At 41.9% G+C, this 12,148-nt stretch overlaps 1 protein-coding gene across 8 annotated transcripts in view; it reads right to left on the bottom strand.

Moving 5' to 3' along the window:
* PALM2AKAP2 (PALM2 and AKAP2 fusion) overlaps nt 1–11,084 on the bottom strand; it is a 418,214-nt gene extending 407,130 nt beyond the window's left edge. For 3 of the 8 annotated variants that reach the window (XM_019734167.2, XM_019734168.2, XM_019734170.2), the window contains exon 1: nt 10,710–11,084. In XM_019734167.2, coding sequence (XP_019589726.2) covers nt 10,710–10,771 — 62 coding nt within the window. In that variant the 5' untranslated portion in view covers nt 10,772–11,084. The remainder of the gene's footprint in view (nt 1–10,709) is intronic. The other 5 variants (XM_019734171.2, XM_019734169.2, XM_019734173.2 and 2 more) reach the window with 3 other exon arrangements.
* Between the last annotated feature and the right edge of the window lie 1,064 nt (nt 11,085–12,148).

The raw sequence follows: 12,148 nt of genomic DNA, 5'->3' as shown, positions 1-12,148 counted from the left end.
CGCTCCAACCCCACCCTAGATCTAGAGAAACTTGGTTTGTCTTTTAACACTATTCCCAGGTGACTTGTATGCACATTACAGCGTGAGTCTCAGGAAATCAGACCTTATTGCTCGTGTCATCCACTTTTAAGTGCGGGGCATCTCGCTCTCAGAAGATAAGAAGCAATGGAGAACTTCCAAATTGTTTCTAGACCAACTTGTGCAGTTTCCCTGCATATCACAGGTATGGTTTAACAGATCTTCGGCTTCTCAAGAGTTAGAACACTTTGACGTGATTTCAACCAAGATGGCTGAAACAAATTAAGTGTCTAATTTAGCAGTGTTCCCACAAATCTTCATGTTTTTGTTTGTTCTGTTTTGTTTTGGGTTTTGTTTGCTTTCTGGTCTTTGCTTTGTCTTCTGCTTTGATTGAGACCCCACTTTGCACTGTCATCTGAAAAACTGAGTTTCTGATTCCTCAAGGGGGCAGGCATTCATTACAATACTGTAGCAAGAATGGTTGGGGAGGGAGTGTTAGTCATAGCTTCATTCGTGCCAACAAAAACACTGGAGAACTATCAATTATTCAAACTAGTTTTAACGCTGGAATTGGCTCGGATAATTTTTGTAGAATGTGACTTAAGCAGTTGTAAGATGACTAGTCCAAACATTTTTTAAAAAGTGCTTTTATGCTAAATCAATTTTAGAGGCTAAGAATTAGGCTTGCTCGGATTTTGACCTCATCTAGAATTTCCAAACTCCAAGATTCATTTAGGCTCCTGTCCTCTTGCTGCATGCTTCAGACAATATCCTAGCAAACCTTCCCCTAGCATAGCATAGCACACTTTATTATAATTACTCAGCCAATTGTCTCTGCTCCTCATTAGATTACGGCCTCTGTGAAAGCAGAAACTTTGTTGTATTCATATTTCTTCACAGGTACCTAGAACAGTGCCTAGCACACCGTAGGTACTTAATAATTATGAGTTATAAATAAATGAATGAATACATGAACATAGTTGAAAGTGAAATGGAGACATGGAAAGCAAGATAAACAGTCTAAATAACTTACTTTCCAAGTATGAAAACTACATAAAACAGACAGAGTGCAGTATCTTTAGTTTAGAGCTCATTTATTCAGAACTTGTAAAACATACCTTTTGATTAGACTATATTTTATGCTTTTATACTATCTGTGAAGAAGAATGGGACAGATGGGACAGAAGAGGAAGATGGGACAGATTTTATTGACTTGGTATCAATTTAGGAAGCATTCGTTCATATACTATTGATACGTTAAGCTGTCATTTATGTCTAAAGAGTAGGGCAAGTATATGAAGATCTATTTATGAAAACAGAATTTTGATCACTGAAGTTCCATATAATGAAAAGAAATAAAGTTTCATTCTTTCAATAAAATTCTAATTAAACCCTTCTATAACTGACTTGGTCTTCCTTCTGGGGAGTCAAATTTGGGGAATTTTTATTAAAAGTTACAAGAAAAATCACATTTTCAATGGGAAATAAAGGAACACTTTAGTGGAATCAAAGCTTCTCCTTCTTAAGTTTATGAGTAAGCACCTAACAACGCTCAATACCTATTTCATATTTTGGAGCCTTGAGCTCCAATGACCAAAATGTGTGGACAAACAAAAATTGCCACGTTCCATCCCCATAATGAAAAGTCGTTTATGTAAGACTTCCAACATTTCTATCCTTTGCATACTCTATGACTTAGGTTCCCAGGTGGGAATAAATAGCACAAACCGAGTAACTGAGGTAAGCTTAATAAAGGGACTGCTTTACAAAGGCATGGGCAGAGTTCAGCAAAACCAGCAGGGCCAGTGAAGCACGAGGGGCTAGCAACGTGAGGATGATGCCAGCCATTTGCCACACCTAGTCCAGAAGGAGCAAGAAGAGAACAAGGAGAGAACTAGAACAGAGCTGTAGGAGAAGGCTACAGTAAGGGGCTGTGGCCTTCAAAAGAAGAAAGCACCACTACCAATTCACTGCCCTGCAGGAAGGGAGACCGTAAACATAGAGACCTCACTCTCCTTCCACCCGTGGGTCTGCTGCTGGTGCCGTCTGTTGTCCAACCCACAGAAAGCCAAAGAGCAAGAGAGCCTAGCTGACACAGTGCATTAGAGGTCAGCTTCTTAGGCCACAAAGCAGCGGGGAAAGGGCAGAGAGTGGGTTTGAAGGGAGAGGAGAATATCCACCACACACACCCTTTCCCAAATTCTTGTACTACAAAGTATTTATAATCTCATTCACAAACTTCTTTTGCCAGACACATTCGTAAGAATTGATTGAAAAAGATATATCATAACAACAAATTTTCTAATAACAATGACATTTGGTCGTTTTTAATACTATTTTCATAGGAACCCAAAATTCATTGATTCATTCAGTCAAAGATATGGTCAAGGCAAGTTTTTTCTATATCTCCCTGAAACCTCCTGAAATAAACTAAAAGAAGGAAAAATTGAAAAGAAAATTTTATCTATTATGAAATCAGCAGAGAGCTAAGGTTCTCAAATCATAGACTATAAGAATTATCTCCAAAAAGGGTAAAAATTATATTAAATCAATGGACAGCCCTCAATGGTGATATATACCACTACAGATCTTAACTGGTTTTCAAATTTCTAAGTAAGGAGAAAGTTGAGAGAGGCCAGCGTTGGAATGGTGAGAAGTGGCATAAGCAAGTCATGGCAGACATGGGGGACCCCTGTGTGGAGGGGCTGGTTTCCATACCAGAGTGGTACCAAAAGTGACCCTGAGGCAGGTACTGTGTGAGCCCACTAACATTATAATCTGTGAAGGCCTGAAACTTAACATAAAGGACTAATCTAGAGGCAAGAGATGTAGGAAAACAAAAGGAAAGTATAATAAAAATTACCTTTGTGATGACTTGTCCCCTTCCCTTTGCTCGTAGACGCTAAACAGAGTCAACTATGTAGTGATAAATAAGCATCAAATATCTGTCCACCCCCCCTACACACACACACACACACACACACACACACACACACACAGTGAGTGGAGATGTAGATCTGTCTGAGTCATCTATTCACGACCTACAAGGTACTTTTAGAGCAGAAGATATTGCAGAATTGTAAGGAATTTTTATGAGACAAAATATCTCAACTAAAGCCACTGTCTTCCCAAACACTGCCTCTATCCCTCCCCCTGACTCTTGACAAATAAGTGGTTTGGATAGAATTACCTCCATGTGGAAGTGGGTATCAAGTGCAAAGCTATCAACATGCATAGTTTCTATATGCTTCATTATTATTTTAAAAGAGGAAAGCCAAAGGCAGATAAGTAATTTCAAAAAATAACACAAGAAATAGATGAAATTTTCAGATACACTTTTCTCCATATGTTTAAACAAATTAAAGAAAACAAATTAAAGAAAATTAAAAATATAACTGCAAAGTGAGCTAGCAGAGTCAAAAATAAATTGAAGATGACAATAAAACCATTGGAATGAGTGAGAATGAAACAAATATTGCTTAAAATCCGTTGTCTAGAGGATAGACTTGAAAATGTAACAAAAACTCATGGGAAAATGAGCAATTCAAAATACTTACGGAGACGCGGCCATAAAGAAGAGTGAAATCTTACCATTTGCAATGACGTGTATGGACCTAGAGAATATTATGCTGGTAAGTGAAAAAAGTCAGACAGAGAAAGACAAATATCATTTGATCTCACTTATATGTGGAATCTAAAGAACAGAATAAATGAGCAAACTAAAAAGAAACAGACTCAGAGATGTAGAGAAAAAACTGATGGCTGCTAGATGGGACAGGGGTGGGGATGGGGGACCAGGTAAAGGAATTAGAAAGCACAAATTGGTAGCCACAATATTGCCACGGTGATATGAAAGCCAGTTTGGGGAATAAAATCAATAATGTTGTAAAGATTTTGTAGGGTGTCAGATGGGCAATAGTCTTATTAAGGAGACCACTTCATGGGCTTTGTAGATGCCTGATCACTGCACTGTACACCTGAAGCTGAATAATATTGAATGTCAACTATAATTAAATATATATATATATATATATATATATATATATATACACACACACACACACACACACACACACACACACACACATATGTATGTTACATCACTATACATTGCCACTGGTGATAGATAGATAGATAGATAGATAGTCACGGGATATGGAGTACAGCATGGGGAATAGAGTCAATGGAATTGTAACAGCTGTATACAATGTCAGAGGGGTAGTAGATTGGGGGAGGGGGTTATCACTTTGTGAGGGGTATAAATGTCTATTACTTTGTTTTATAAACCTGAAACTAATAAAAAAAAAACACTCTGGAGGGTAGTGAGTAATATATGCTCCTGTAGTAGACAACAGAACAACTGGATTTTTTAAAGCCAGGAGTAAATATCTTCACAAAAAAAATAAAGAAAAATATGAATCTTCAGATTAAAGAAACATACCATTTTCCAGAAAAAAAAACCTGACATAATGACTTGCAGTGAAAAATACCACAGAAAAGTTACTAAACGTTCATGTTTAAAAATAATTCTATCAGCACCAAGGCAAAAAATAAAAATAAAAAAAAAATTGCAAGAGTAGAAGCGGAGGGAGGAGGCAAGTCAGCTACAAAGAGGAAATCATCAGGAGAGCCTCAGACTTTTCCAGAGCAACAGTCAATGCCAGAACACAATGGAACAATGTTGTATAGAATTATGAGGGAGAGGGAGAACATGATTCTATAATGTTATACACGCCCAATTTATTCACAGAAGCAACAGAACGGCATTCAGAATATAAGCTCCTTGGGCCCTGTTTGAAAACAAAACCTTCCAACTAAAGACTAAATCGACAAAAAATGCGCAGGAAAAAGGATGCTAGTGATGCAAGGGCTGGTGGTGGGTGATCTTGCCTCCAGTGAGATCCAAGCCTAACACTGCCCACAAAGCATGGCCGGCCTCAGGACCTTTGCAACTGCTCTTCCTGCTTCTGCCTGACTCACACCCTCACTTTGCTCAAGTCCCTATTCAAACTCTCCAACTCAGAAACCTTTCTCCTGACGACTGTCAAAAACAACCTTCCCTCATCACCCTTCAGACTCTTAACGTGTATGATTTTTATTCATAGCATTTATAAATATATATATAGTGTCTCCAGTATTGTATAGAAGCCCTGTCACAGGAGGACCTTTTTCAGTTTTGTTTGCTGCCTATTCTCAGCACTTAGAACAGTGCCTAATACATAAATGGCACTCAGTTGATTGAACTGTGAGAATTATCTTTGCAGTTCAAAACAGCAAATGTTTAAGACTTTGAAAATGTAAAACTAGCACGATAACTAACTGCAACAAATGGTAAATGTGGGGTGCTAAGTGACGTATTCTCAGCTCCTCAACTGTAAGAGTAAGGAATTAATCAATAACGTCTACATTTGACAAACTTTAAAAAAAAAAAAACCACTTGGTCGCTTTTAAAATTAATGATGCATTTTAAGTTTTGCCTTTGTAAATAATTTTCATTATCTTCTGGACTCAAGCTTGCTGTTTGTAATTTATGGCTCACCAGTGCTTTGTGAAAAACTGACAAGTAGCCCAAAGGGCCTCAATCAGGGGGACCAAAGCACAAGCTGTAACCACTGATTGACTGATTACATGAAGTTCGACTAGTCAAATATAAATACTCAAAGGAAATACATACTGTGGCTAGGGTTGCTAAGGATTTCCGGAAATGGGGCTCTCAAACATCACCAGTGGCAAGGTATAGTGATATAACATTTTTGGAGGAACTTTGACAATATTTAGCAAAATGTATAATGTACAAATTTACTCACTCAGCAAATCTATTTCCAGAAAATAGGATACAGATTCATTTGCAAGATTTACAAGGATGTTCACTGCAGCATTGTACTTAACAGCCAAAAAAAATAAAAGAAGAAAGAAACAGACCTAAATCTTCCTCAAAGGGGACTGATGAACTATATTCCAAACGTAAATGCTAAGCAGCTAATAGAAAAGCACGTGAAGTGGATGTGTATATTTTGATATGTGAAAGGATACACAATACATTAAGTGGAATAAGCAAACTACAGAACAACATATGCAGTATGATTTTATTTATGGAAAAAGAAGTATTTACACCTATATGTTTTTCCTGTAAACACAAACACCTGTATGTGCTTCCAACTCTATTTTCCAACTCTATTTTTGTTTGCATGAAAAATACCTGGAAGGTTACTTCCAAACGGTTCATGGTAATGACTTCCGGACTGAGATTTGGGGAAGAGAACAGGAAAATGGGGAGGTTTACTTCATAAGCTTCTACAACATTTTAATTGTTTTAAAAAGCATACATTACTTCCATCATAAAAATTAATTTTTAAAACCCACCCATGTTTTTAAACACCTTCATTCAATGCCTATAATGTGCTGAACACATGAAATGGCACCTTTGGTGTAATGGGAAGACAGACTTAGAAGGAAAATGGTTCAAGGTCCCACAGCATCCACAGTCACATATAGAATAAACTGTAAGCTCCTTGAAGACAGGCTCAGTACCTATCACGGCACTTGGTAGATAGAAAATATTCAATAAATATTTGCTGAATAAATGGGTGAATGCATGAATGAAGGCACATATTAAGGACCACAGTCATCTGTGATTCAATATCCCTGGCACACTTTTCCTTTAACGAGCCTCGATTTGTTTACGCAAGAAACCAAATTTTAGTTTAGATGCTCTGTTATCTCCTCTGGATGCTTAAAAGTTATCTTGTGACTAAGTCCACACGAAAAGCAGGCACCTAAAGGGTGATGGAGAACGTCACTTGTGAGCCCCATCAGACCAGGTCTAAGGTTGCCATCAGTGCTGTCAGAGCCCCAGTACTTGCAGGGGGGACAACAATGTAAAGCGTTCTCAGGTTGTGTTCTCTGTGCCTTTTGGCTCCCATACTGGTTTTTGGTTTTTGGGGGGAGAGGGGTGGCAGGGGGCTTGACATTCATGAATTTCAGGTGTATAGCACAATGGCTAGACATTTATATAATTTACAAAGTGATCCCCCAGGTTAGCCTAGTACCCATCTGGCACCATACATAGTTATTACAACTATGTATGACTATGTACATTACAACTATGTATGTATATAGTATTGACTATATTCCCTATGCTGTACTTTATATCCCCGTGACTATTTTGTACCTGCCAATTTGTGCCTCTTAATCCCTTCACCTGCTCCTATACTGTTTTGAAGACTGCGTTCTAGAGCAGCATTCAGCAAGGCCTATAGATGTGGGATCAAATTCGTAACTGCATGTACTCAAGTGCATTCCCATAAACACGTTGAACTCATCACTCAACCCAACAAGGAGAGCAGCCAAGTACAATCTGTTAGGACCTTCTTTATTTGTTCCCTAGATTCTTTTCTTATTTCAGATAAGGTGCTCTTATTTTATTAAAGCCAATAATGCTCACAAATAAATGATTGTGTGTTTTTATGTTCACTCCGTTTCATTTTAAATTCCTGACCTTGGCTTATTCCAAACTATCAGATATTGGCACACAACAAGCTGTCCAGCTTTTTAAATTGATAATCCCCTTTCCTATTGTAGACATTTGCAGCATTCTCATGTTTGGCTATGACACATTTTCTATGCCATCCACTTTAAATACTTCAGAAGGAAAGGTGGTTTTAGTTTTTTGAACTTTTAAGCTTTGAAGGTTTAAAACACAAATAATTATCACACCCATGCATAAAGCTCTTTGGTGGCTCTCCACTGCACTTAACCACATCTCTGCACCATCTTCCCCCATGGCCAAAACTCTTTTTTCAGTTCTCCCAACACAATCCTTTTTTCAGTTCTTCCAACTTGCCAAAGCCTCTCCTGCCTCAGGCCCTTAGCACATGCTGCTTTCCCAAGCCAGAGGGCTTCTTTCCTCTACTCCTCACCTAAACAACTCCTATGTATCCTTTGGATCTCACATTAGGTATCAGTTCCTCAAAGAGGCTTCACTAACCCCCCAGTCTAATCTATATCCCATTCCTGTTTTCTCTGTGCTTTCCTCTCCATGGCATTTATTGCTATTTGTATTTATATATGCACTTGTGTTTACTGTTTTAACATCTATCCCTTCCTTAGACTACTGAACTCAAGATGAGGAGAATCATGACTGTTTTGTTGACCAATGCTAATCTCAATAAATATTTGTTGGTTAAATTAAAAAGTAAAAGAAGGCAGTAAATGTTATTTCCCTTTTAATTCTTTTTCATAAACATAAGTTGGACACAGTAAGTAAGGAGAATCCAGTCCCTGCCACCCATAATTCAAGGCAGGCTGTCCTATCTAGGATGACATGTGGGGAGGGTTTAAATTTAGGAGAAGGACAGGATTTGGCATATGGGAAATTTCATTAGACCCAGGGTAGGACAGGAAAAGGTGGTATTGCAAAAGGGGAAAATAAGGTTAAAAAGCTAACGGTATTAATGAGGCAAAGGAAGTGGGACAGAGAACAGATAGACAGTTGGGAATGCCGGAGGTGAAAAGGAAGGTGAGGAGAACTCTGGAACGTCACAAGGGAATGGGAAAGCCAGGGCCAGGTTGGTCAGGAGAGGAAAGGCTGGTTGAGGCACCGATTTGGGTCCTGTAGAGGGAGAAAAGAGTGTGATGAGGAATGCCTTTATTCACAAGTTCTGTGAGAGACGTGGACACACCTAGAACAAAAGCTTAGCTGGGGGACACAGGAGAAAGGAGGCAAGGTCTGAGGAAGTAAACTGGCAAACCCTGTGTGCTCTTCTACAGTTCTAAGTCTGGGAGACATGGTAAACATTAGAGTATTAATGAGAGACCGTAATGATGAAAGTTACTGCACTGACAAACAACCAGGGTACCCTTTGACCTTACACTGTGGGATGGCTAACCCTACATTCAATCTCTAATAAAGGATAGTCTCTATGTCTAAGAAAACAGCAGCGAGCAATGAGAATGGAGTGTGCCAGAGGCCACGTTGGCCAGTGTCTTCTCTTGCTGTGTCTTCTGGTGGATTTTCCAACCTACGATGGGATCTTGAGACTTGTGTTACGATCAGTTCCCCTGGGGGCACTGTGTTTCTTTACAAATTGTCTGGAAAAAAAGAGCTTGGTGCCAACCTGAGACCCCACAAATCATTAATGTAGAATGCTGGAAACCATAGCGATGATAATAGACAATGGCTAATATTTATAGGTAATAGATGATATTTATGGAGCTTAATTTGTGCGAGGCTCTGTTCTAAGACCCTTATATGTATCGACTTGTTTCATCTTCACAAAAATCACATGAAATAGTTGTTACCTGTTTCCAGAAATGAGGTCCAGAGAGATTGACGTCATTCAGCAAAGTGCAAAAGGACTCAAACCCAGAAAACTGACTTCAGAGCCTTAATCATTAGCTCCTCAAATTTGTTACCCTCACAATTTACAATGCCCTTTAGAAGAGATAGAAATATTATCTGATCCTCTCGACAATGCTTAAAAGTGAGTAAGGAACATCTTTACTTCCATTGTATAAATAGGGAAACTGAGGCTCAGAGACATTAAATTACTGGTGTATGAAATCAATAGCACTAGTACCAGCCCATGCAGGGGCTGAAATCTACAACTCCTCACTCCTAAAATGCCACACCATCTCTCACTTCTGCTTTAGCAGGGTAGTTGGTGAGGATTAAATTGCATCTACACAATCAGATATGCAGAGGGATAAAAGCTGCACCTAGGCTTTATTGGGTTTGGCATGAAAGTCCTGATACCTGAAAACGGGACATTATCTCCAGGCTGAAATATGATTTCATACGGCCTGGTGTCAAGGAGTATCCGTGGGAAGAGAACAGAAGTCGGAGAAGCTGACCAAGTGAGCAGGATCTGAGTAGCCAGCTCCAAAAATGACCCTTTCGTGGAGCCTATCGCCTGCCAGAGTGGCCGTGCTGCAGCAGCAGGCTGGGAGAGTGACCAAGAAGCAACGCAGGATGCAAAGTCAGAGGAGAGGGACTTCAGTCCGAACCCACCACGGAAACCATTTACTGCCGTTTCTGGTTAACGCCCCTCTCGCCTTCATACCCTCTCTTCCCCATCCCTCCATGCCATGCCCACGGTGCCAAACGTTGTAATTCAACCCCCAGCCACCGTTCCTACGTTTCTGTCTCCTTTTTCAATAACCCCAGGAACAAATCAATTTTGGGGGGTCTAGTAGCCAAGGCATTGCAGCTCTGGCCCACATCACCCACTAACTCATCATCCTTCCATTACGTGCTTCACACCGAACCACATTTGCTTCCGATCCGCAGTGACCCCCCCCCTTTTTTTTTTTTTATAAACTGCAGTCCAATAATGCTGACATGTTTAGGAATCGGAAGGAATGGCTATTGCGGCCAACTCCCCGAGAAGCGAGAGCTGGGGGCCGGGATGAGGACGCCTAGAACGGTGCCTCCCTCCTTAGCAACATCGTCCCCTCTGGAGGCTCTGCTGGCCAAGGTACAGCGGCACAAAACCACGCATCCCTGGGCTTCTACCCCTTGGCTCCTGCCACGGCGGCTGCTGCTATAGAAACACCAGTCGTACACATTGGGCTGAAATGAAACACCCATCCTGGACGAGGACCGGAGCCTGGCTCGGCCCGCTGCCTCAGTCACCATGGCAACATGCTGGGAGCAGGACAGCGAGCAACCAGCGCGGCGCAGGGATACTCACTCCATCGCGGGGCTCCAGGCGGCCCGGCGTGCTGCTGAGGGGCTCCCCGGCGCTGCTCGCATCTGCCTGAGCCCGGCTCTCTGCCCGCGCCGCGCCGCGCCGCGCGCGAGGTGGAGCCGGGAGCGTCTCCCCTCCCGCCCGCACCCCCTCCTCCCCTTGAGGGTTGAAAGTGAACGCTCAGGCTCACTCAGCTCCCAGCCTGCGAATAAAACGGGAAGCAATTGGATAATGTTGTTCCTGGGCGCTAGACAAGCCACTCCACTTAAGTGTTTCGGGGAGGGAACGCGCTGGCAGCTGCGCGCCAGGCGTTGTGGCCACCAACACGCAGTGCCCGGGCACCCAAGGCGCCAGGTGCGCCGGAGGCTCTCCTGGGACGGGCGGCGTAGCACAGAGACACAGAGACGCGAGGGACGGGTGGGAGGGGGAGATGGGCGGCTGCAGCGGGTGGCACAGCCCAGAGCACTCAGGGAAACGATGGAGTCACCACTGCAAGGTTGCAGCTCTGGCGGTTGGGAAGTTGCAAGAGAAAGAAGCAGCTGGCCTCTGCAAATATCAAGTACTGCCCCCAATGGGCTGGGCATAGGTTCAGAAACGCCATTGTGTCAGCCCAGCGGGCATCTGTCTGAGTTTCCCAAGGAAAACTCCAGCCGCGTTGCGGCGCGTTACTGCGGCGTTTCATCACTTTGGCGACCCTACGCCCTTCTTACCAGTCCACGTTCTGTGTCTTCCCGCCTATCAGAAAGATACTCTCCAGCGTTACTCTCCCTAGTTGGTCCTCCGAAAACAACAGCTATATTGAATATGGTTTCCCAAATTACCAAGGCCCCACCCCAGAGTTATATACCTCCCTGGGGCATGTATTCTCTCCCTACTTCGCTTCTGCGACTCCCCTATTCCTAAAGGTTTCCAGAGTGGGGAGGCTGGCTCCCATCCAGGTGCCCAGCACCTGCTGCAATGAAGAGTAGCTGGGAAAAGCTTCAGGCTTTCATTTTATCTTGCTGCCCGGTCTCTCTGTGAGCAGGTTTCTCCTAGGCGCTGAGGATACAGCCCAGGCGTAGCCATAACAGTCCCTGCCCTAGTGGAGCTCACAGACTAAAGGAGAAAGACAAAGCATAGAGAAAAAGAAAAATAAACACATCACAGGCTGAAAATATTGCTATGAAAACTAAGTAATAAAATGTGATGAATTTTTTTAAATTAGCTTGTGAGGATGATTGCACAACTGTGAATATACTAAAAACCACTGAATTGTACATTCTGGGTGAAGTTTATGGTGTATGCATTATATCTTAATAAAGCGGTTTGTTGTTTTTTTAAATACTGTAATGGACAAAAAAGGGCAGTGTACCTGATAAGGTAGGGTGTTAAGGAAAGCACCCCCACACACACACACAAAGAGACGGCCTGAGAAGGCAGAGGGCTGGGACATGCAAGCCACA

The sequence above is a fragment of the Rhinolophus sinicus genome, linkage group LG04 (assembly GCF_036562045.2).
Source record: "Rhinolophus sinicus isolate RSC01 linkage group LG04, ASM3656204v1, whole genome shotgun sequence".
NCBI classification, from domain to species: domain Eukaryota; kingdom Metazoa; phylum Chordata; class Mammalia; order Chiroptera; family Rhinolophidae; genus Rhinolophus; species Rhinolophus sinicus.
Note: the sequence above shows the minus strand (reverse complement) of the source record. Positions and strands in the feature narration are given on the sequence as shown.